Source organism: Trachypithecus francoisi, unplaced genomic scaffold (genome assembly GCF_009764315.1).
Source record: "Trachypithecus francoisi isolate TF-2019V2 unplaced genomic scaffold, Tfra_2.0 Contig00626, whole genome shotgun sequence".
In the NCBI taxonomy this organism is placed as follows: domain Eukaryota; kingdom Metazoa; phylum Chordata; class Mammalia; order Primates; family Cercopithecidae; genus Trachypithecus; species Trachypithecus francoisi.
Window position 1 is genome coordinate 24,812 of NW_022680774.1, and position 25,351 is coordinate 50,162.

At 53.1% G+C, this 25,351-nt stretch overlaps 2 protein-coding genes and 1 long non-coding RNA gene across 3 annotated transcripts; all 3 read left to right on the top strand.

Moving 5' to 3' along the window:
* Window positions 1–5,019: 5,019 nt before the first annotated feature.
* LOC117087199 (SH3 domain and tetratricopeptide repeat-containing protein 1-like) lies at window positions 5,020–12,078 on the top strand (the record flags this gene model as incomplete). The annotated part of the gene is given in 4 exon segments (XM_033217114.1): window positions 5,020–5,065; window positions 6,800–8,350; window positions 8,353–9,035; window positions 11,978–12,078. Coding segments are annotated over 3 exon segments (2,031 nt in total), but the record flags the coding sequence as incomplete, so codon positions are not given.
* LOC117087205 (SH3 domain and tetratricopeptide repeat-containing protein 1-like) lies at window positions 11,791–17,801 on the top strand. Its single transcript, XM_033217137.1, has 5 exons — window positions 11,791–11,798; window positions 11,978–12,158; window positions 13,322–13,465; window positions 15,965–16,086; window positions 16,801–17,801. Exons 1-5 carry the CDS (start codon window positions 11,791–11,793, stop codon window positions 17,006–17,008), a joined length of 663 nt encoding a protein of 220 aa, XP_033073028.1. The 3' UTR covers window positions 17,009–17,801.
* Window positions 17,802–20,464: 2,663 nt separating this feature from the next.
* On the top strand, window positions 20,465–24,282 carry LOC117087202. The gene is made up of 3 exons (XR_004438725.1): window positions 20,465–21,034; window positions 23,028–23,169; window positions 23,547–24,282. It is a non-coding gene; the product is annotated as an uncharacterized LOC117087202 (long non-coding RNA).
* Window positions 24,283–25,351: the final 1,069 nt, after the last annotated feature.

A 25,351-nucleotide genomic window follows, 5' to 3' on the forward strand; every position in this document is an offset into this window, starting at 1 on the left:
TCAGGCCATCTGGGTATATACTTGCAAGTCACAGGGGATGCGGTGGCTTGGATTGGGCTCAGAGGCCTGACATTGCTCTCTTCCCTACCTTCCCTACCTTTTCCCTCCTGTGCGGCTCTTTCACAAAGTGATCATTTTGCACCTCAAGTATGGAATTCTACAGAATAAGAGCCAACATGCTGGGGATGGAGGCTTTATCACGGTGCTCTGCATATTTTAATCTTGGGTAGAAAGTATGGAAATGTATGGGATACATGTGGTTTGATGTCAGAAGGACGTTGTGAACTTGACGTGGACTGAGAATGTTCAGGTGCAACAGGCACCCCGGCTTCATTAAATGAGACTTCTCCATCTCCCTGCCAGGCACGCACAGGTGTATGGCCACATTTTATGTGTTATCCTTATCTAGAGTGCGCCTTATCATCATGCTTAAAGTTACATGATGACATTCTTCCTCATAGAGTAGGTCCCAAACCGCATTCAACACAGAAATGTACTCTTGCTATTATACATAGAAAGTGCTTTCATATACCAAGTGGGAGAGCAGTCCTAAAATCTGGGCTGGAATCACAGAAGGAAGGCTTTGGGAAGCAACAGATTCCCTAGTCCAAAACAGGACCAAGAGAAGTGAATTTGCATAAGGCCCTGACAGTGTCTCAAGGTAGCATTTGAACCTAACAGTTTCTTGACCTATTTCTTTAAATGATTAGTCGTGCTTCCTCTGATTCCTATATAAACGTATTCCTCATTCATTCTTTTGTTTCAGCGAATTATTGTGGTGCTACCACCTAACAGTATTTGAGTCAAAATGTGGCAGTGTTTATCCCTTTCCAAGGCTTTTAGTTGCACACTTTTTCAAAGTTGTGCTTACAGTTTCTTGTTGGTTGTAAGGTGTCCTTTCAGAAGCCAATAGTGTGGTGTATTTATGTTGATTGTTGGAGGTAGTTTGGTTAGAACCTACTTTGAGTGGCTGGTGTGGGCCTGGGGCACAGTGACAACTGCCTGCTTCATGGGCAGAGATGAAGTAATTGCTTCCTGGGAAGTACCATCCTCCTGGCCACACGCTCCAGCCCATTTCGGTTGTGTTGGTTTCCTCGCATCTGCACGTTTCTGGCTTCATGTGAGTCTCGTTTATTTCAGCATATGACTTCAGGCTGTGGGGAAGAATGGCCATTTTAGCACAGAGATGCACACAAAGGAACAACTGGCTAAATGTGAGTGAAGACATTCTTAGGGGGTTTCATTTCTTTTATTCTGTAACAGGCAGTCTGGGAAGCATTCTGGACACGTGGCCTGCGCTGTCACAGTTCCTCCTTGCAGGATCGCAGATGTTTGGAGATTGTAGTGATAACCGTTATCATTGAGAATGTCATTCTCGCAGGCTCTAATAAGTCAGGATTTATTCAGTGGTAATTTGTTAAAGACAACTGTATTTCTAGCCGAATCCGTGTTAGACGTTTCTCCTGGCAGTGTTGCTGGGGCTATTCCCGTGGCTTAGTCTTAGGGAAGCACACGCCTTTGAATACTGCTGAAGCTGTGAGGACCCAAAGCGCACTGGAGTACTTTTGCCATATGGGGTGTTAGTCACTGATACACGTCTCAGTCAGACCTGATGGATTCTTGACCCCTTGCTTTTTTAATTTTTTAATTTTAATTTAAAGTTTTGTTTTTTAAGAGCACAAGCCCTCAGGTGGCCACCGTGAATCTCTGGTGTCTTCAGTTGGTTGAAGCCTATTTGCCGTTTCTGGTTCAAACATATTCAAAGCCTGATGATGCTTCCCTCGGTTGTTCTTCTGCTGTGTGACCTCCGCGCCCGCAGGGTTCAAGACTGTCAGAGCTGGGAGCCCCCTTCACAACTACCCGGGTTTCCGGAACCTCCTTTATCTAGCCCTGGGGATGGAACAGATGTCATCAGGGGCGGAGGCTTATTAGGTTTACATGCCATTGATAACGAAGAGGAGGTTTTCTTTTATATAAGGGGAGCTTCTTATAATGTGCTTTATTAGGTAAAGAAGCTTTTGAGGTTTGCTTTCTCTGGAAGGATAATTTGTGATCCTGCCCTTGCTTTCAACAAAAATATAATTTGCATACCAGTGCATGTTGTGTTACTGAGCACTGGCTGACAAATGGTTCTTAACTCGTCATTCACTCAGCCACTGTTTCTTTCTTTTTTTTTTTTTTTTGAGGCGGAGTCTCGCTCTGTTGCCCGGACTGGAGTGCAGTGGCCAGATCTCAGCTCACTGCAAGCTCCGCCTCCCGGGTTCATGTCATTCTCCTGCCTCAGCTTCCCGAGTAGCTGGGACTACAGGTGCCCGCCACCTCGCCCGGCTAGTTTTTGTATTTTTAGTAGAGACGGGGTTTCACCGTGTTAGCCAGGATGGTCTCGATCTCCTGACCTCGTGATCCGCCCGTCTCGGCCTCCCAAAGTGCTGGGATTACAGGCTTGAGCCACCGCGCCCGGCCTCAGCCACTGTTTCTTGAATGGCATGCGTGCCAGCTGTAGTAGGAACTTGCTAAGGCTTTAGGAGTAACCCTTATGAAACGGGGGTCCTGGGGAAAGCAAATGCATATAACTATAAACGTTTGTGGGGATATCAGAGGGAGTGACTATAGGTGCAAAACTTCATTCATTCGTTGTCCTATCTAGGAGGTTTTGTGTCTTAGCAGCGTGTTCCATAGTAACACATTCCTGTATCAAAATATTCATCATATTATTTTGAAATTCTCTGCTTAGGTATGTATTTTCCCCACTAAGTTTAGAACTGGTTAAGGACAGGCTATGGGGTATGTAATATATGTACACACACACACACATATATATATTACCATTGTAAATATACAATATATATTTATATATACACACATATATATTTCTCCCTCTCTATACATACACACAACACACACACACATATATATACACACACACGTATATATGAAATACATACACACACACACACACCCTTCTGCCAAGCACAGAAAGTCAAAACTAGGCAAGGGTTCTTTTAGGGTTCATGAAAAAATAGATGTGCTTAGTTGAGAGTGTCCTTAAGTTGCCAGGGGAAAGACAGGATGGATTCACAAAGGGAGATAGTTTTTTTTTTTTCTCCTTTGTTTAACTCTTGAATTCAAAATAATCCAGACTTACGGAAAAGTTGCAAAAATAGTACAGAGAATTCCCGTATGGTCTTCCCTCAGGTTCCCCAAACATTTCACCCCATTTGTACTTTCTTTTTCTCTCTCTGTAGATATAATTTTTTTTTTTTCTGAAATGTTTGAGAGTGGAAGGTAGAATGCAGGGCAGGGTGAAAGTCGGAAGGAGAGAGGTGGGTTTGGAGGCTTTTTTTTTTTTTTAACCTTCTGAGATGGAGTTTCGCTCTAGTCACCCAGGCTGCAGTGCAATGGCACGATCTCAGCTCACTCTAACTTCTGTCTTCTGAGTTCAAGTGATTCTCCTGCTTCAGCCTCCCGAATAGCTGGGATTACAGGCACCCACCACCAAGCTCGGCTAATTTTTTGTATTTTTAGTAGAGGGGTTTCACTACTTTGGCCAGGCTGGTCTTGAACTCCTGACGTCTGATGATCCACCTGCCTTGGCCTACCAAAGTGCTTGGGATTACAGGCATGAGCCACTGTGCCTGGCGATTGGGAGGCTTTTGCAGTAACCCAGAGCGCTATGATGAGGGCTGGACCTAGTTGAAAATGATGAGGAAGGTGAGAAGTGGTTAGGTCTGGCATATATTTTGAAAGGAGAGTTTAAATGGGTTGGATGACGAGAGAGAAAAAGAAGTTTTAAGGATGATGTCAAGGATTTTGGACTGAGTAACTGGAAGACTAGAGATGCTGTTATTGGGATGGGGAAGATTATGGGAGGAGTGGGTTATAGCACGGGGAATCAAAAGTGCGTTTTGGGCATGCTAAATTGAGGTCCAAAAAGAGATGTTAAGAAGTGTTGGCCGGACACGGTGGCTCACGCCTGTAATTCCAGCACTTTGGGAGGCTGAGGCAGGCAGATGACCTGAGGTCAAGAGTTCGAGACCGGCCTGATAATTATTAAAATCGATCATTGATGTTTACTAATTAATCATATTATTGCTGCTAATACCGCAGGAGGTGTACACCTACCTGTGATGTTGTTCCTAATATCCAGGGACAGAGGACATGATCTTAGTTTTAATATCGCAGTAGGTGTACACTCACGCTGTGACACTGATCCTAATCTCCAGGGGGTAGAGTATGACATGACTCCCAACATAGCAATGAACGGACAGCCACCCGGTGATATTGCTCCTAATATTCATGGAAGAAGCATATGATATTACTCCAATATCGCAGGGAGGATACAGCTCTTCTGTGATATGGTTCCGAGTATCCAGAGGGGGAGAGGATGATAATAGTTCCAGTATCGCAGGCTGTGTTCATCCGCCCTGTGATATTGTTATGAGGATCCTGGAAAGGATATGACTCCCCATAGAGCAGGAGGCGTACATCCAGCCTGGGATATCCATGGAGAGGAGAGGCTGATATTACTCCCAATATGGCAGGGGGTGTACATCCACCCTGTGATATCCTTCTTAGTATTCCAAGGCTGAGAGGTTGATATGACTCCCAGTATCGCAGACACTGTACACCCCCATGTGATACTCTTCCTGATATCCGAAAGGGGAGAAGATGGTATTAATCCCCATATCGCAGGAGGTGAACACCCACTCTCATATCTTTCCTAGTATGCAGGGGGAGAGGGGATAATATTATTCCAATATTGCAGAAGATGTACCCGCTCCCCCCGTGATATTGTCCTTAATATTCCAAGGCACAGAAGACGATGTTACTCCCAATATCGCAGAAAGTGTACACCCCCCAGTGATGTTGTTCCCATGATCCAGGAGGGAAGAGGATGATATGACTTTCAATCCCCGCACCCTGCAATGCTCTCACCCTGCAGCACCGACACCCAGCTCAACCTGACATGGGACCAGAGGTGCTGGCTGGGGGGATTGATTGCTTCTCTTTTCTCCCTTGCCAGACTCAGTAGAGGAAGCTGAGACTGAGCAGCCGCAGGAACAAGGTGGGTTTTGCAGGTGGCTCAGGCTTTCTCTGGTTATGGGCTGGGCCTTGGGGTAACGCCGGGGGAGGTGACAGAGCTGAGTATGGTTGGCATTGGATGCGGCTGTCACCCCTCTGTGGTGCGGGCTGGGGGCTTGGGGGATGTTGACTGAGGTGGGCCTGAACCTCTCGTCTACAATGACACTGGAGGCTGTGGGGTCCCACACTTCTTCCAATGAACATGCTGGCCCCCGCCTGGTCCTCGACCGAGATGGGACATCCTTTCCACTGCTGGGGCCCACATGAAGCTATGGGTTCCTTTCTCATGACCTGGAGAAGCTGCAGTTCGCCCTGTGCTCTGCCTCAGAGATGGGAGGCCACACTGCCCTCAGCGGGTAGCAGAATTCAGGGCCTTAGGTTGCAGGGGCCTCAACTGAGGTCCCTGAAGGGTCTGCTCTTTCCTGAGGGGCTGATTCAGGGAGACCCTCCCATCTCCGCTCTGGGGCTCTGTCTCTTCCCCTCACACAGGGTCCGCATGTGAACAGCCTGGTGATGTGGATGCACCTAGGGCCCTTGGAAGTTCTCTGGGAATGGGATCCATCCCAGTACATTTGGGATGCAGGCACAAGGTCCCAGAGGAGGCCTGGGAAGCCAGTGGGGAAGGGAAGGCTGTAGTAGGTTTAGCCTCAGGGAGGGGGTGGTTCCACCCTCTGCCAAAGTCCCTGGAGCAAAGGCATATGGCTCTCCAGCTGCCCCAGAGGCCAGGGTAGTGGCTGGGAGGGGCTGTGTGCCTCTGCCGGGTGGGGGAGATTTCTTAGCTAATCTAGTGAAGTCAAGTCAGACATTTGCCTCTAAATCATATTATTTATTTTTTAATTCCAAGGCTTTACAGATGAATAAGGAGACAGTTTGTATTGAAAATAGTTTTTACACGTGAGCTTGAAAAAGAGTCTGTTTAAATCTAGTTTTTTCCTTCCCTGTAATGCCTCCTTTCATCCCAGGTTTTCCAACAGGAAATGCGCTCATTTGCTCACCTCTGGGAGGGGGCTTTGGCTAGGAATCCACTAAAGACAGCAGGTGCCAGTGGACTGCTTGAGCAGTCTGGCCTTTGTTAACCCTTTAGGAACTGTGGGCTTCAGGTTTTCAGACCATCCAAGGTGAAGGTGGCCACAGGGGCCTGGAAGCTTTCCCATCCTTCCTGCAGGGATGGTCCGTTTCCCTGCACAGAGCTTGGTACCTGGGTACAACACCCCTGTCCTGTGCTGTCGGTGGCTTTACCAATTTTGCATAGCAGCTTTTGAGCTGATCAATAGCTCTGATTGGCTGTTGAGGATTTCATGGATTCCTGTACCCCACCGGGAGGCCCAATATGCTGACAGAAGTTACATTTGTAGTTGTGGTGCTGCATACACATGGGTCCAGTTAGAAGGCTTTGATTCTTTCTAAAGGAAAGGCATCTCTGAGGGATCGCTGAGCTGACTAGTCTCCTCAACCATGCTGTCAGGTGGGCAACAAAGCAGGACAGGAGGGTGATTTCGTAGGAGAGTCGGGCCACGGGCCTGCGTGTTCTCTCTGTCCCCATAGTGCTGGAGTTCCTACGTGCTCCAGGCCCCGGGTTTGCATTGCACATAATTCTCCAGGGCTAATGCAAGCTGCACCAGGGACACAGAGGGCGGGGATGCGGGGACCCTGCCCCCAGTGGACCAAGGACTCACTGCTGGACTCTAATCTGTCTAGGTATTTTTGTGACTTGCAGAAATACCGCCACCTTGCCTGGGCCTGGAGCCACAGGAGACCCTTCCGAAGGTGAGGGATGTTCTGGAACAATGCAAGGCCTGCCCAGGCTGCCCCCAAGAGCCAGCGTCCTGGGGTCTCTGTGCGGCATCCAGCAACGTGAGCTTGCAGGACCCCGAGGAGCCCTCCTTCTGCTTGGAAGCTGAAGACGATTGGGAGGATCCAGAGGCCCTGAGCTCACGGCTGCTATTCCTGAACACCTCCGGATACAAGGCCAGCTTCCGTGGCCTGTACAACGTGGCGCTGCCATAGCTGAGCGGCATGTTCTGCAGCTTTAGCGACTAGGAGGAGCTGGCTGGGCACCTGGCACAGGCCCGAGGGGCGGCCAAGAAAGCTGGCCTCCTCATGGCCCTGGCCAGGCTCTGCTTCCTCCTGGAGTGGCTGTGCTGCAGGAGGCTCAAGCTGTCCCAGGCCCGGGTGTACTTTGAGGAAACACTGGGGACCCTGGACGGCAGCTTCGGGGACCTGTTCCAGGTGGTGGCTGTGTACGCCAACCTGACCAGCCTTTACTGGAAGCAGAACCGGGAGAACTTTACACAGGTGGTTCCCAAAGCCATGGCCCTGCTCCTGGGGACGCCCGGCCACATCTGCAGCACCGAGGCGGACGGGGAGCTCCTGCAGCTGGCGCTGCAGTGGGCGGTGGGTGGTCAGAGCCTGCAGGCCGAGGCCCGGGCCTGCTTCCTGCTGGCCAGGCACCACGTGCACCTCAAGCAGCCCGAGGAGGCCCTGTCCTTCCTAGAGCGGCTGTTGCTTTTGCACAGGGACTCCGGAGCCCCAGACGCTGCGTGGCTCTCAGACTGCTCCCTGCTCCTGGCTGACATCTACAGCCGAAAGTGTCTGCCCCACCTGGTGCTGAGCTGTGTCAAGACAGCCTCATTGAGGACACAGGACTCGCTGGCCGGCTCGCTGAGGAGCGTGAACCTGGTGTTCCAGAACGCCCTCCAGCCCCACAGCCTCCCCACCCAGACTTCCCACTACCTCAGGCGAGCGCTGGCCTCCCTAACCCTGGGCACAGGCCAGGCTCTGCGTGGCCTTCTCCACGCCAGCCTGGCCCAGCTGTACAGCCACCATGGCTACCACGGCCCGGCCATCACCTTCATGACGCAGGTGGTGGAAGCCAGTGCTGTTGCCGGAGTTTGTGCCATCGTGGACTCCCTGGTGGCCCTGGCCTGGCTGCACGTGCTTCATGGGCAGATCCTGGTGGCCTTGAACATTCTGCAGTCTGTCCAGGATGCAGTGGTGGCCAGCGAGGACCAGGAAGGTGTGATTGCCAACATGGTGGCCGTGACTCTGAAGAGGACGGGCCGGACAAGGCAGGCAGCCGAGGGCTACTACCGTGCCCTATGGGTGGTTTGGGACCTGGGCCAGAGGAGGAACCAGGCTGTGGTGCTGGCCAACTTCAGAACCCTGTGCCTGCACGCGGGTGCCAGCAGGCTGGCCCAGCACTACCTTCTGGAGGCCGCGCGTCTGTTCTCGAGGTTTCCCTGTTTGGAGTGTGGCCGGGACTTCACCCACTCCTGCAGCTGGGTCACCTCTGCACCCGCCAGGACCCGGCCCAGCAGGGCAAGGGCTACTGTGAGTGGGCCCTTCTGGTCGCCGTGGAGATGGACCACGTGGACAGTGAGTGCCCTAGTTCCTCCTGTGCGCCTTCTGGGGCCACTCGGGTCAGGGCACAGCTGGGGTTTGTGATTCGGAAACAAGTGGTGGTTTTTCCACCATCAAAAGTGCTGAGTCATGGCCAGCAGCAGATGTTGGCAAGCGCCCTGGAGACAGGCAGTTCCCATTCAGGGCCAGGCCCTCTGTGCCCTACTGGGGCAGCCAGCTCTTTCCGGTTTGCTCAGGGACCATCCTGCCTTGAGCACGGAAAGTCCTGCCTGCTGGGAATCCCTGGCCATAACCCTGGGATCAAGGCAGGCTCTGCTGAGCTGGGACTTGGGGCCCCTCCATGAGCCAGGCCCTGAACGCCAGTTCTGGTGCCTGTGTTATCTGCTTGGGATCTCGGCAGCCCTGCTCACCTGTCATCCCACTTCACAGAGGACACAGGGGCGGGTGATTGCCCAAAGCCACAGAGCAGTTCATGCAAAAGCAGTTCGTACAGAGTGTGCCAGGCCCAACCCACAAATGGAGCTTGTGGGGTCCTTGGGAAGCAGGTGCTGAGCGTGGGAACGTGAGCTTCAGGCCAGAGAAGCCACAAAAGGGTGAGTGGCGTGATGGCGGGGCAGCACTTGGCCCCGAATTAGGGAAGCCTCTTTAGTCTGGGACCAGAGGGTTGAGAGGATTTAGTCAAGTAATGGGTGTGGATGAGGGGCTGGTGGTGGGGGAGGGGCTGGTGGTGTAGCCTGTGTGAAGGCTCAGGGGTGAGCAAGTGGGGGTGAGTGAGCGGGGATGAGTGGGTTGTGAGCGGGGGTGAGTGAGTGTGGTGGGTGAGCGGGGGTGTGATGGGGGTGAGTGAGCGGGAGTGTGAGCGGGGATGAATGGGGTGTGGGGGGGTGAGTGAGCAGGGCTCATACAGGGAGGTGCAGAGTTGGGAGTGGGTGGGTTGCTGGATGGTGAGAAGCTCTTCTGGAGAGCTAAGCAGGGCCTGGGGCCTCAGGCTGTGGCTTGGCCTTTTCCCCAAGAGCACTGGGGAGCCATGGAGTGCTGTCGAACAGTCACTGCACACTGAGCAGTAAACGGACAGTAGGTGGGCAGTGCTGTCCGAAATCTAGGCCACAGAATAGATGAGGAAGTTGAGTCCAGGGAAATGGCTGAGACAAGGGATACTCTTGAGTCCTCTCTGCCTTGCAGCACTTTGTCATGGCACAGTGAGACCACTCAGAGGTGCCTCCTGTGGCTTGGACCAGAGCCCCAGGGGCTGTGGCCAAATCTGCCCATTTCCCAGCACAGGCCTGGCACCCACTCCTGGCCCTAGGAGGGATGAGATTTTGGAAAGGACCGTGTGAAGGGGCCCCAGTCCCACACATCTTCCCAAGGAGGGGTGAGGGGTTCATACCCAGGCTTCTTCCCCAGGGGCATTCTCTGACTGGAAGGAGACCCTCCAGGAGCCCAGCGCCCCAGCCCCCACTGCAGCCTCCGGTGGCTCCTGGCACAATAGCCTGTGGCACCTCCTCCTACGAGGCCTCCCCAGGGTGCTGGGGGATTCAGACTTGGAAATGCAGGCCAGGGAATAGAGATCATGTGTCCCTGTCTCCCCACCCTGCGCTGAACGGTCGAGGAGACCAAGGGTGGGGTTGATACCCCACATGCTTACTTGTGTTCACTTTTGAGTCACTTTCGGTAGTTCGTGTCCTTCTAGGAGTTTGGCTGTTGTGTCTAGATGGTCTGATTTGTTGGTGTACAATTGTTCGTAGTGTTTTCATGGAATCCTTTTATTTCTGTCAGGTCGGCAATAATGTTTCCTCTTTCATTTCTGATTTTAGAAACTTGGGTTTGTCATTGTTTATTTATTTATTTTTTATTAGAGATGGGGTCTCATTATGTTCCCCCAGGCTGGTCTTGAATGCTGGCCTCAGCGATCCTTCCACCTCGGCCTCACAAAGCGCTGGGATGACAGGCATGAGCCATGGTGCTCAGTCTCTGATTTGAGTCATTTGTGTCCCATCTTTCTTTTCTTGGTCAGTCTGGTGAAAGACTTGTCAATTTTGTTATTATTTTCAAAAAACCCACTTTTGGTTCTGTTGACTATCTCTTTTGTTTTTCCATTCTCTGTATTTTTACTTCCCATTTCCACTTTTAGGTTTATTATTTTCTTCCTTTTATTCACTTTGGGTTTAGTTCATTTTCTAGTTTCTCAAGGTGGAAGGTGAGGTTTTTGATTTGAGATTTTTCTTCTTTCTTTGAATGTAGACATTTACAGTTATAAATTTTCCTTTCAGCACTGCCTTAGCTGCATCTTGGAGTTTTTGATACGCTGTGCTATTTTTTTTTTTTTTTTTTTTTTTTAGGTTTTGCTCCATTGCCCAGGCTGGGGTGCAGTGGTGCAATCTTGGCTCACTGCAACTTCTACCCAGGTTCAAGCCATTCTCATGCCTCAGCTTCCCGAGTAGCTGGAATTACAGATGTGCACCACCACACCCGGCTAATTTTTGTATTTTTTTATAGAGACGAGGTTTCGCCATGTTTCCCAGGCTGATCTCAAACTCCTGGACTCAAGCGATCCTCCCGCCTCGGCCTCCCACAATGCTGGGATGACAGGCGGGAGCCACCGTGCTGGCCCGGGCTGTGCATTTGTTTGCATTCTTCTCAAATTACTTTTCAGTTTCCCTGATGGTCTCTTCTTAACTCACTGGTTGTTTAGGAGTGTGTAATTTCCACATATTTTGAATTTCCCACTTTCCTTCACTCTTGATTCCAGTTCGTGCCAGTACAGCTGAAGAACACTTCTGCTTTGGTCTCAGTCCTTCTCCATTCACTGAGGCTCGTTTTGTGGCCTGGCACATGGTCTGTCATTGGGAATGTCCCATGGGCGCTTGAGAGTGTGTATTCAGCTGTCGTTGGGGGGCGTGTGTGACAGATGTCCATTCGGCGTACCTGGTTTCCGGTGTTAATCTTCGGAATGTTTCTGACACTAGAAAATCAGAAGCTTTCCACTGTTCCCAGCACCGTGGCTTTGGGAGAGGCCAGTGAGCCTATGGTTTTGGAGACTGGTTGCATGAGAGAAGCATGTGTGGGAACACCAGGGGCTGGCTTTGAACCCCATTCCCCCAACATGATGCCATGTGTGGCAGACATGAGGCTTGGCTTTGCTCTCTCAGGGTTCCATCTGCGACAGGGGCTACTTGTGCCCCTGGCCTCATCAGCTCAGGCTGAAGGCGGCCCTGGTCCTTGCCAGAGGGACTTTGTGAAGCAGAAATAGATTGGCTGGTGCAGGGGCCGAGCCTGGCCAGGACCTCGGCCCTGGGAGTTGTAAAGAAGGCCAGCCTCTACCATGAGCATCTGCACCAAGCTGTGCCCATGTCACGGTGTGGTTGGTGTCTGCCCTTGTATAGGTACATGGCCTGTCTGAGCTCAGGCTCCCCGCCTATGGGGCCCAGGTTCACAGAGGTGTGAAAGAGACAAGCACAGCGCAGGGGCCTCTGAGCCCAGCCAGCCTCGCTTCGATGCTGGGAGGCTGACGTCTTCCATTTTGTCTTCTGCCCAGGCCAGCTGCGGACCGTCCAGTGGCTGTGCTACTTCTACAGCGTCGTCATGCCCAGCGAGGCCCAGTTTGTCCTCTCCCACGAGTTCCAACTCTCTCTGGCCACAAGGTGACCAACAAGGTGCTGGAGGGGGCAGCTCCTGGAGACCATCAGTCAGCTCTACCTGTCCCTGGGCACCAAGTGGTGAGAGCTGACTTTGCAGTGGTGGTGGTGTGGAGGGGGACAAAGGGGTTGGGAGGGGCAGGGCAGGGAAGGGGGCACAGGGAAGCTGGCCCAGGGCCCCATCAGCCCCTTTCCTTTGGATCATTTGGTTCCTTGGCATCAGATGCTTTGAGCTGGTGGGTCTGGGGTCGTCCCAGGGCTGCTGCTGGCTCGTGAGTCCCAGCTTGAGCCTCGCTTTTTGGGTCAAAGGTCATCTCAACCCCAGCAGAGGCAGTATGTGCACTCTGGGCTGTTCTTCCTACTCTGGTGGATTTTGTCATCTGACCTCTGCCTGCCCCGAGTCTTCACTCCTGGCCTTCATCTGTCCCCTTAAATGTGACCACAGCAGCCACCTGTGGCTTCTCTCCCACAGAAGACAGAGCCAACTGTATCACCTGCTTCCCTGGGGCAGGGTTTCACGGTCTCACGTCCCATATGTGGCCCACTCGGCTTCCCCCGAGCATCCTGACCTGGTGGGGTGGCCCTGGCCACCCCACACACAGCCTCTCTAGTGTCGGACTTACTAAGAGAGCAGGGAAGGAGCCAGATTCCATGGGGACCCGGGAGACTGGCTCCAGTCTTGGCCTCAGGTTCACAGAAGGAAAATGGGCCAGTGTGCTAGAGTCATGCTTCTGAAAGTGTAGTCCCTGGACCAGCAGAGCAGCATCTATATCACCTAGGAGCTTGTGGCAAGTGGGAGTTCTGGGGCCTGCCCCAGGTCTGTGGAGCCGGAAGCTCTGGCGGCAGGGCCAGCAAGCTATACAGACAGGCCTCCGAGTGACTGTGATGCCTGCACACCTTGAGAACCATCGACCTAGGTAGCCTCTGAACACTAACGGCTCCTGGTGCGTCTGGAGAAGACACAGGCCATGTCTGGGAGGCAGGGGAGATGGATTGTCACACTCCTCCTGCCACAGGGCAGCATGATGCTCGATTCCCTCAGAAGGATGTCCTTCATCTTTTCCATGCTGTGTGTGTTCACCCTGGCCCTCCCAGCAGCCTGGGAAGGGCAGAACACTGCACACACAAGAGGGCCGTTCCCAGTCCCCACATTCCAGATTCATCTGTCACCAGACGCACAGGAGGAGGCAGACTGGTTCCAGGAGGATGAGAGCCCTTGTTCTGACACCTGTGTCTGATTCCAGGACCTACAGATCCACTCTGGACTACACCAAACAAAGTCTGGGGATTCCCATTCACCTCCAGTAGAGGAGGCGCATGCCTGGCTGCAAGCAGGGAAGATCTACTACATCCTGCGGCAGAGCGAGCTGGTGGACCTGTACATCCAGGTGAGTGGCAAGGGAGGCAGGAGGGCCTCTCTGCTGTTCACTCTCTGTCCATCCATTCATTCATCCTTCTAACATCTATTTACCTGTTCATCCTTCCATCCATCCATCCATCTGTCCATTCATCCATCCATCATTCATCCATTCTTTTATCATCCATCTATTCACCTGTTTATGCATCCATTCACCTGTCCATCCACCCATCCATTCATCCTTCCATCATCTATCTGTTTACCTGTTCGTCCTTCCATCCATCCTTCCATCATCCATCCATTCACCTGTTCGTCTTTCCACCCACCCACCCATCCATCCATCCATCATCCATCCCTCCATCTATCATCCATCCATTCACCTGTCCATCCATCCATTCACCTGTCCGTCCATCCATCCATCCATCCTTCCATCTATCTTTCCATCATCTATCCAACTGTTTATCCTTTTATCCATCCATCATCCATCCATCCATTCACCTGTTTTTCCATCCATCCATCCATCCATGCTTCTTTCCATTATCCATCCATTCAGCTGTTCATCCTTCGATCCATCCAACCATCTTCCATCCATCCATTCACCTGCCCACCCATCCATTCATTCATCATCCATCCTTTTATCATCCATCCATTCACCCGTCCATCCATCCATTCACCTGTTCATCCATCCTTCTATCCATCCTTCCATCATCCATCCATTCAACTGTTCATTCTTCCATCCGTCATCCATCCATCATTCATCCACTCGCCTGCTCATCCTTCCATTCATCCGTCATCCATCATCCATCCATTCACCTGTTCATCTTTTCATTCATCCATCCATCATTCATCCATCTATCCGTCCATTCATCATTCACCCATTCTTTTATCATCCATCCATTCAGCCACCATCCATCCACCTGTTCGTCTGTCCATCCATTCATCCAACCATTCTTCCATCATCTATCCATTCACCTGTTCATTCTTCCATCCATCCATCATCCATCCATCCTTCCACCATCCTTCCACTCACCTCCTGTTCATCCATCCATCATCCATCCATTCATCAGTTCATCCTTCCATCCATCCATCCATCCATCCATCCATCCATCATCCATCCATTCACCTGGTCATCCTTCCGTCCTTCCATCCATCATTCATCCTTCCATCCATTTATCCATTCATCCATATATCCATCCATCCATCCATCATCCATCCATCCTTCCATCATCCATCATCCATCCACTCACCTCCTGTTCATCCTTCCATCATTCATCATCTATCCATTTATCCATTCATCCATCCAGCCTTCCAGAATCCATCCATCATTCATACATCCTTTTATCATCCACCCATTCACCTGTTCTTCCATCATCCATCCATTCACCTGTTCATTCTTTTATCCATCCATGCATCATCCATCCATCCTTCCATTATCCATCCATTCACCTGTTCATCCTTCCATCCATCCATCATCCATCCACCCATCTATTCATACATCCATCCAACATCCATCCATCCACTCACCTATTGTCCATCCATGCATCCACCCACCAATCTATTAATCCATTCCTCCATTCATCTGTCTGTCCATTTGTTTATCCATACATTCATCTATCCATCCATATGTACACACATCATCTACCCTCCACCCATTCATAATCTACTCACCCATACATACAGACATACACACATCATTCCAGCCACGCCCCCACTCACCCATCCATGTGTCTATACATCTGCTCATCCATTCATCCATCCATCTACTCATTCCTAAGCCACTGCTGAGCACCCGTTGTGTGCCTTTTACCTCTCTCTAACTGGTTCCCTCACATCCTCCCCCAGTGGCCAGCATCTTCTCCCTGAGGGCAGAGGTGTGGCCCCTCACAGTGCCTAGCACCTGCTGGTATACAGCACATGCTCAAAGAATGGGACCACTCAGTTAACACACAGAAGAACTTGCTCCAAGCGACACGTGGCACATCTCCTTACAAAATGAATCTATCATAGCGGCTGTTTTCAGAGGCTTTCCCAAACACAGTGTGATCTGGGACAAATTGTGAAGCCCACGAGCCTGGTGAAGCTTTTATTATTGAGCACCTGCTGTATACCTCCTTGAGCTGAGGAGAAGGATCAAGAGCTCATGGCCAAGAGGAGACCAGGCCCACCCACAAACACTGTTGATGTGTGGCCTTGAGCTGTGGCAGGGATGTGGCAACACAGAAAGGAACCAGGGGATGGGCTCCCAGCAATCTGGGGGCCACGGAGACTGAGTGCAGGGGGGGTGGGCTAGGGCTAGCCCTGGTGGTAGGATTCACAGGTGTCGGGCTCCTGGGCTGCAGCTGCTTAGTCACCTCCTGACACTCGGGTGCATCAGTTCATTGTCCTCATGCCAGTGGTGGGGCAGCCCTAATGCACAGGTCTGAAAAATGCTCAGGTGTACCTACAGTGTGTGAGAGGAAGGAGGCTGGCGAAGGTGGGTGTGGCCACCTCGCCAGGTGTGGGTCTTGAGGGAACTTCTGCCTCCTTTCAGGTGGCACGGAATGTGGTCCTGTACACAGGCGACTCCAACCTGGGGTGGAGCTGTTTGAGGCAACTGGAGACATCTTCTTCAATGGGGCCTGGGAGCGGGAGAAAGCTGTGTCCTTCTACCAGGTGAGCTGGCCTGTGGGCTGATGTGGGTGGGCCTCAGGGGGGGCACTTGGAGGGCTGAGGCACAGGTGTGGCAGGGCAGAGGCCTCCCATCTGGAGGCATGCACATGCTTAGTTTCCCAGTGATCTCGCTGGGAATGATATTGACCGTGCCCCTGCCCAGGACAAACGCTCGGGTCTGGACATGACAGCAGCTCTACCCTTTGCACCTGATGATCTCAAGCAATCATGAGCGGGAAGTCCTGTCCCCATCTTCCAGATGAGGACACTGAGGCTCAAGAGGCACAGGGACATGTCAAAGGACACACAGCATGTCAGTGGGAGAGCCAGGGCTGAGATCTGCATGCACCCCGAAACGGGGACGGCTTCTCCCTTCCTCTGAGCTCAGCTCTGGGCACAGATAAATGTGGTGTTTTTAGAGCAGAGAGGAGTGCTGGCTCCCCCCAGTCAGACCCCCGGTGCCCTGGTGGGAGAGGCTGCTCTGAGGCTGCCAGGTGTAGCTGAATGGGCCTCAGATGACTCTTCAGCCCCCAACTTGGGTGTCTGAACCATGCGTTATCCCAGAGCACAGAGCTCTGTGGAGGTGCACGGGTAACTGGGGCGTGGGAAGCTCCAAGCACATGTTTGAGCTCTGAGGAGGTGGCTGGGCAAGGTGGGTGCTGCGGGAAGCCTGACCCCACCTGCCTGTGTGGTAGGACCGGGTTCTGCCCCTGGCAGTGACTACGGGCAACCGCAAGGTGAGCCGCAGCTGTGCAACAAGCCGGTGGTACTGCTGGCCACGCTCGAGGAGCCCCAGGAGGGCTTGGAATTTGTCCACATGGTCCTAGCTGTCAGCATCACTCTGGGTAAGTCCCCTGAGCGCCCGCCCTCCCAGGACCCACACTTTGCCAGAGCCGAGCCTCCATGTCTGCAGGGCAGGAGCTGAAACAGCTGCTGGATTTTCCCGGTCTCCTGTCCAGGCAGGCAGATCTGCCCAGCTGGCTTCCCTGTCTGGCCGTGGGGCACAGCCCGAGGTCTCTCACGTAGCGAAGAGCTCCCTGCCTGGCTGAGCTCTGCTTCCTCTGTCTCTTCCCGCTGCTGATCACAAGGGCCGCCCACTGTGCCCTCTGCCTTCCAGACATGCCAGGCATCTCGGTCCCTGTATGTGCCAGGCTGAGTGGCGCATTCCCTTTGTCTTGTGCCCTTTCCACCTTCATCAACCACACAACTCTCTGGCTGATGAAATCTCAGTTCCCCTTCCAGCAGCCTGCCCCTTAAGGCCGGGCATCCCCTGGTGCTGTGCCAGGTCGTCTGTCCTCCTCCAGAGACAGGGAAGCCTGGGCAGGCCGCATGTCCCAGGGCCTTGTGCCCTGGGGCCCAGTACAGAGTAGATGTGCAGCTGTGTGGGAATGCATTGAATGCAGGCTCCACAGCACTCGCCCTGCAAAGGGGAGGACATCAGAGACAGCCTAGCTGGGTTTGCGCAACTGTGGGGGGACCTGGAGCTCAGGCACGCAGTGACTCCCCAAGGTGAGGGGCTCTGATCGTGACACACCCAGGAGGAGTCAGATGTCACGTCTGTGGGTTGCATGGAGCCGGGGTGCCCGGGAGCACCTGGGCTGCATGGGTTTTGGGCTCCCCTGGTTAAAACCAGTGAGCAAAGGCAGGTGGCTATGTGTAGGCACAGAGCTGGGCCATCCAAGCCCGACTTTGCCAAAGCCTCACAGTAGACAGGGCAGGCCTTATTGTTCTGCTTTACAGATGGAAAGTGAGTCTGGGAACCGGAAGGGACTGGCCAGAGCTGCCCAGGTGACCGCAGGTGCCTGGAGGCAAGCCAGGTGCTGCCCCGGGTCTGCATACCTGCTCCTGAGGGGCCTGTGCCTGACTGCCCCAGGGAGCCACATCTTCACACTTGCCCCTTTGGCCTACACCCCAGGGGACCGGCTGAACGAGTGCGTGGCCTACTACCGGCTGGCCTACTCCTGGGCTGTCTTTCCAAGGCCACACCCTCCTCCTTGTATAGGAGGCTCTGGACCGAGGGCCCAGAGAAGTGGGAGAGAAAGCTGGGCTGGATGGCGCCTGAAGGCTGGCAGAGAGGCAGGGGTAAATGGGCATCCTTGCCGATTGCCTCTAAAATGCGGTCCCCTTTAGTCTACACGTGAGAGTGAGCCCTGAATAGGTGGGTGGTTAGGTGTGTCCTGGCTCAGCCTGCCACTCACTAGCTGCTGCACACACTAGGCACATGGAAAATGCACATGCAAATGCAGACAGGCACACACACAACCACATACACAGGTACACAACCACGCACAGGCACACACAGAGACGTGCTTTGGCTGGCTCCTTCCTATCTAGTTAGGATGCTGCCACGCCTTCAGGATGCCCTTGCCTCCCACCCCCAGCTGAGTCAGGGGCCTCCTGGGCCCCCCACAGGCTCCTGGGCTTCCCTCTGCCACAGCCTGGGCCACCTTTGTGGTCAGTGTTCAGTCCCAGGTCCCTCAGACTGGGAGGAAGGATGTTAGGCTCAGCCATGCACCCAGCACAGAGTCCAGTGTTCGGCTGGGCCGGGGGGCATTGGATGAGCAGTTGCGGTGACTCAGGGCCTTCTCACGCCCCTGCTCCGTGTGTGCCACAAAATCCCAGGGTGGCTGTACGGTTCCTACTTTATTGGGAGTAATATCATCCATTCACCCCCTGGATAAGAGGAACCATATCACTGAAGAGGTGTCCACCCCCTTCGATACTGTCAGCCATGTCATCTTCTTCCCGCCTGGATATTAGGAACGATTCCCCGGGGTTGGGGGCGGTGTACACCCACTGCGATATCGAAAGTGAAATCAGCCGCTTTCCCGCTGGATATTAGGAACTATATCACAGGTGTGTGTGCACCTTCTGGGATATTGGGAGTACTATCAGCTGGGATTTTGTCCTTAATAACCACAGGGGAGAGATGATATTAGCACCAGTATTGCAAGGGGTGTACACCCTCCTGTGATATTGTTTCTTATATCCAGGAAAGGAGAAGATGGTCTTAGTACCAATATTGAAGGGATGGACAGCCCCCATGGGATATTGTTCTAAAGATACAAGTTGAAAGAGGATGAGATTCCATCCAATATAACAAGGGGTGTACACCCCGCCTGTGATATGAGTCGTAAAACCTAGAAGAGAGAATGACATTGCTTCCAAAAACACACGTGGTGTACACCCACCCTGTGATATTGTTCCTGGCATCTACAGGAAGAGATGATGATCCTACTCCCACTACCGGAGAAGGTACACACCCCTGTGATGTTGTTCCTCATAACTTGTGGGGAGAGCGTGATATTACTTCCAATATGACAGTGGCTTGACACCCAGTCTGTGATATTGCTCCTCATTTCCAGTAGGTAAAGTATGATGTTCCTGCCGAGAGAGTAGTAGGTGCACAGCCGCCCTGTGATGTGTCTCCGAATATTCAGGGAAACACAGGAGGACATTACCCCAAATCTCCCAAAAGGTATACGCCTATTGTGTGATATGGTTCCTATTATGCGGAGGTGCAGAGATTTGTATTCGTTCTCCTGTCGCAGGCTGTGTACACGCATCCTGTGAAATTGTTCCTAATATCCTGAACAAAAGAGACTGCTAATAATAGACACACATTGCAGGGGGGAGTAATTGGCTCTTATGATCCACATCGCAGGGGGTGAGGCACTCCCCACAATATGGGGAGTAATAGCAACCCCCTCTCCCCCCAGGCTATTACGATCCACATCGCAGGGCCGTTCAGGACACCAGCGCTGCCCCAACCTTGACCCAGACAGTGGGTATCATGGGACCACCTTAGGGTGGGTGGCAGCTCAGCTCGAAGGTATCCCTGCTGCCAAAGACCAACTCTTCCTGCTAGTTTGAATCTGGCCACAGGGTCTATTGGTGAGACAGGTGACCATGAGGCAGACACCCTGAAATCTAGCACGACAGAGCTCAACGCCCCCATGAGAGGCACCATAGCACGCAGACTTTGCAGACATACTAGCGAAGGCCACAGCAGGTCCTGAGTGAAGAACAAGCTGACCAAGATCCTGGGGTCCTGACACACAACCTTTAAACCAGGGACTGGAAACTGTTTCCCTAAAGAGCCAAGAATCAGTATTTTCAGCTTTGCCAACTGATCTTTGTCTCAAGGACGCAACTCTGCCATGGCTGCACCACAGCAGCCTTCTGCAGGTGGCCTGTGAAGAGATGGGCATGACTGCACCCCCATCAAACTTTACTTATGGACATGGAACTTCTCAGTGTCATGAAGTGTTAGTTTTTTATTTGTTCAACCATTTGGAAATATAAAATCCATTCTTGATTCACGGGTCACAAGAGCAGGCAGGGACAGGCTGCCCCTGGCCGACCTCTGGAATGAGCTTAGAGAACGAAATGACAGGCTGGGCCAGCGCAGCCTCCTCACAGCATATTCGCTGCAGGAGGGTCCTTCTTAGCAGCCACTTCTCATCCTTCATCTTGGCTTCAGATGCAGTTCAGGTGGAGAAAGAGAGAACAGAACTGGCCTCAGCAACAAGGAGGAAGGAGATGCAGGGTCAAGTAGCCACGTGGATCCATCACACTCAACACTCACACCAAGCGGAGCACAGGCAGGACCAGCCCGGGGGCGCCAAAGTGGAGGCTCTCTGGGATGGGGGACCTCTGGCTGGGCAAGATTCTCTACCTAAAACTCATATAGAAGAACTACACGGCAGTAGTTACAGAAAACACACACTAAGAAAGAGCCCAAGATAAAAACAGCACACCAAGTTTGGCTACCCGGCTCTCACAAGCCAGTAGGTAAGAAAGCCCAGGAGAGCCCAGCAGAGGAGCTGGGGGTGGGTTCCTGCCTGCAGGGGGCCTGGGACACCCCATTCCCACAGACGAGGACCCATCCTTTGAGGAGGAAGCTGTCAGAGTCACCAGTGAGCTGTTCAGAGCTGGAGCCACAGAGCAGGTGAGGAGCCCTGGCCACGTCCCCGTGCGGGCTGAGAAGCTGGGGTGGGGGCACACCCCCAGGGGCACATGCAAACAGTGGACCGCGGGCCCTCCTCCTGCCCAGAGGATGCTCAGTTCCCAAGGGTCCACCAAAGTCTGGAACCCAGGGACACACCCCCTGACCCACATGCCCAGGCCTCCTGGACCAGGCAATGTCCAGTACAGGCAGGCAGTCTGGGCTTGGGGCCAGGACAGGGGTGGATGGTCCTGCTAGGCAGGCCTCCTTCTCCCTACCAGCTGGGCTGGTTGCACTGTAGTTTTGTTCTGGCAACATATTGCTACCCACTTTGGCCACACCAGTCCCTGGCTCCCTGGCTAGGCCCAGTGCTGTCCAACCCACCTACATAGGCCCCACACACCCAGTGTCCACCAGGCTCCCATCAGCCAGGACCCACGCTCACCCCCTGAAGTGTCCGTGGGAACCTGCATCCCACAGGGACCCACAGCTCAGGGCCAACCTCCATGGGGGCCTCTTGGTTGTGGTGGCAGGGGCGGGGGGGAGTTGACCTCCAGCCCTCCCATCCTGGCCACTGTGTTTTATGGGGATCATTCAGTCCTGGGAGCTTCCTGGGGACCCCAGAAGGAAGAGAACAGGGTGGTCACGGCAGCCTCAGCCCCAGGCTCTGGGTCCAAGTGCAACAGTCTTCCGGTTCTGGTTTGATCTGGGCGGTAACAACAGGTCAAGTCATTCACACAAGGATTGGCTTCAATATAATGCATCAAGGGACTGTGGAGGACACAGATCAGCCTCCTGGCCAGTTACACCTGGTGACTTAGCCAGTGCAGGCTAGGGAGTGGAAAAGCTGACCCATGACCTCCCCACCTACCCTGCCCACCGGATGCCAGTAGCGGCCAGGGATCCCTGACTTCAGGCAGAGGCAGGCAGCACAGTTGCTGCCTCCTTTAATCCCATCCCAGGGCCCACAGGGCTTGGAGAAACCTGGCAGGGGCTGAGTTGGAAGAATCAGGCAGAGAGATGCCAAGTGAAGAATGTGAGGGACTGGATATGAGGGACACTAGGGCACAGGGCCTACTTCCCCTGGGGAGGTGGCAGGGAGACATATAGTAGCCAAGCCTCCGCAGGCACCACCCTGCTTCCAGGCACGTGTGGTGCCCATACCCACCCCAATGGCTGCAGGAAGGTTCTTCATCAACAAAAGGGGAGGACGCACCCACACCCACATAGGCATTGGTGCCCACACACATCAGAGAAGAAAATTGCTGCTGTGCCCAAGGTGTGGGGAAAGGGGCAATGTCCCCTTCCTCCCCATGGTGGGTCCAAAATTACCCGCTCCTGCCAACACCCCCTCCCCCAACTCCACAAGCTGCTGACCTCCACACCAGTGCCACGCCACGTGCCAGGAACAGCTCAACGGTACATCCCAAAGGGTGCTATCCTGGAGCGGCTGTGCTGGGCAAGTGACACGTTTCCTAGTCACAGAGGTTTTCTTTCTTTACTGTTCACCAGCCCTGTGCCTCGGTTTCCCCCACTGTGGCCCAGTAAAGAAATCCCATCTTGAAGGCTAGGAACCCAGAAATGTCACCACACCTAGTGAAATGGGGGGTGAAACTCCCTACCTTGGACCTCTTGCTCCAGGACTGATGTCCATTGGGACATGACCAGGCTAGCATCCTGGGGAGGGCTGCATTCCTTGCCTGAGGAACCTTGTTCCCAGTTAGGGATCACTGGGGTTGAGGCCCCTAATGGATTGGGGGAGGCATAGGGTAGAATGGAGGTAGCCCCATCATACGGGCCTGTGTAGACCTCAGAAAACAAGCATTGAGTTCAGAATCTTGTCTGAAGCTGGCCACCTGAAAGTATTTGGGCTTTGGGGTGTGATGAGGGTCCGGGGTCAGGGAACAAAGTGTTCTGGTTTGGACACGCAGGAGGTTTTCTGCAGCTCTCTCAGGTACAGGGTATGTTGCTAAGTATATTCTTTTAAAAACCCTAGGAGAAGGGGGCACCCAGAAGGGGCCCTGAAGTCAAGGGCAAGGTCCAGCCTTTCCACCTCCCCAGCTGAAGACAGGCTGGAGGACAATTCTCCAGAGTTTCATAACAAGAGAAAAAAGAAACCAAAAAGACCTGGAGGATAGGTAAGCTAATGAGGGCTGACTGGGATTACCCTGCCTAATCCTCAAAACAAGCCTTCCCTATCTGTCCTCTGGGCCAGGTGAGGAAACAGGTCACAGTAGGACATTCAGACCCTGGACAGGCAGCTGGCAGCCTGGAGTCCAGGACGTGCAAACACATTTTGACTAAGGCACATCCTGCACAGCCCTAAATCCATTAAAACTTGAGTCAATACAGCACATGCTTCTGTGAGCACAGGGTTGGGTCTAGGGTTACAGTTTAACAGCATCTCAAGGCAGAAGAATTTTTCCTAGTACAGATCAAAATGGACTTTCTTATGTCTTCGTCTTTCTCCATAGACACAATAACATTCTGATCTCTCTTTCTTTCCCCCACACAGGGAGTGTCACCACTGTATGTCAGCCACCGGGGGACAGGCTTCAGCTTACAGCCACCTTCCAAATTCCACCCTCTCACCTTGGCAGAAGCTGGCCAGGAATTGGGGCCAACGGATGGGCGGGGTCTGCACACGACACCATATTCAGGTCCCCATGACGGCCTCACACAAAGGTGGTGGCCCTGCAGTTCCAGGTGCCACACACATGCCAGCCCCTGCTCGGGCCCTGATCTTTGAGGAGGGGGAGCAGCAGAACCCGGGCACTGACCCCACAGTGCCACTCACACCCACAGACGATTCTCCACAGAGACATCAGGTCTCGGTCCTGGCCACCTCCCCCTGCAGGGCCTCAGCTGTTTCCTGGGACTCACATGGTCCTTCCTCACATGCAGCTGTGGTAAGATGCATTGATCTGTACCCAGGGGCTCTGAGGTGACAACGGTCACGCTCATGCAGAGTGCAAGGGCAGAGGCTGGGTGCCCATTGTGGGGACCCTGACTGCAGCACTCCTAGACTATCATCGGGCCTGTTGGCGCCCAGTCTTAGCTAGGGCACCAGCGGTAGGAGTGCACTGCTCTGGACTCTGCAGGAGGAGGACAACTGTCACCGCATCTTTATGTTCTCCTGCTGGTGTCACTCTGTGCTTCTCATCTCCTGGTTGTAGGATTCAGGGCAGACTCTCTGAAGACCTTGTGGGAAACAGCAGAGTCCAGCAGAGAAGACGAGAAAAGCCCAGCTGTAAAGATGAAAAAATGGCAGGTGTGACATGGGCCCCCCATTCTGATTCTGTGTTTAGATGAGGTCTTCCGGAACACCTGCTCTCATTGGATAAAACTTCAAATAAATATATATATATATACACACACACACACACATATATATATATATATATATATATATATATTGGAAACAAAATCTCACTCTGTTGCCCACGCTGGAGTGCAGTGGCGTGATCTCGGCTCACTGCAACCTCCGCCTGCCAGGTCCCGGTTCAAGCAGTTCTCCTGCCTTAGCCTCCTGAATAGCTGAGATTACAGACATGCATCCCCATGCTGGGCTAATTTTTTTTTTTTTTTTTTTTTTTTTGAGACGGAGTCTTGCTCTGCCACTCAGGCTGGAGTGCAGTGGCCGGATCTCAGCTCACTGCAAGCTCCGCCTCCCGGGTTTACGCCATTCTCCCGCCTCAGCCTCCCAAGTAGCTGGGACTTACAGGCGCCCGCCTCGTCGCCCGGCTAGTGTTTTGTATTTTTTTGTTTGTTTGTTTTTGTTTTTGTTTTTGTTTTTTTGAGACGGAGTCTCGCTCTGTCGCCCAGGCTGGAGTGCAGTGGCCGGATCTCAGCTCACTGCAAGCTCCGCCTCCCGGGTTTACGCCATTCTCCTGCCTCAGCCTCCCGAGTAGCTGGGACTATAGGCGCCCGCCACCGCGCCTGGCTAGTTTTTTGTATTTTTTAGTAGAGACGGGGTTTCACTGTGTTAGCCAGGATGGTCTCGATCTCCTGACCTCATGATCCGCCCGTCTCAGCCTCCCACAGTGCTGGGATTACAGGCTTGAGCCACCGCGCCCGGCCCCGGGCTAATCTTTTGTACTTTTAGTAGAGACGGAGTTTCACCAAGTTGGCAAGGTTGGTCTTGAAGCCCTGGCCTCGGGTGATTCACCCACCTTGCCCTCCTAAAGTGCTAAGATTACAGGCATGAGCCACCGTACCCGGCCCATTGTGGCAGCTTAATCACAGAGGAAAAGAAGGCTGGACCCAGCATGAAGATGATGGAAAGGGGTAAGAGCAGCTCTCTACATACGGTGTTGCCAG

What these genes read in the sequence shown, in the direction of transcription:
- LOC117087205 (XM_033217137.1), top strand. An exon ending in CTGTCCCTGGGCACCAAGTG is followed by an intron (nt 12,159 to 13,321) that starts GTGAGAGCTGAC and finishes GTCTGATTCCAG; the next exon opens with GACCTACAGATCCACTCTGG. An exon ending in TGGTGGACCTGTACATCCAG is followed by an intron (nt 13,466 to 15,964) that starts GTGAGTGGCAAG and finishes GCCTCCTTTCAG; the next exon opens with GTGGCACGGAATGTGGTCCT.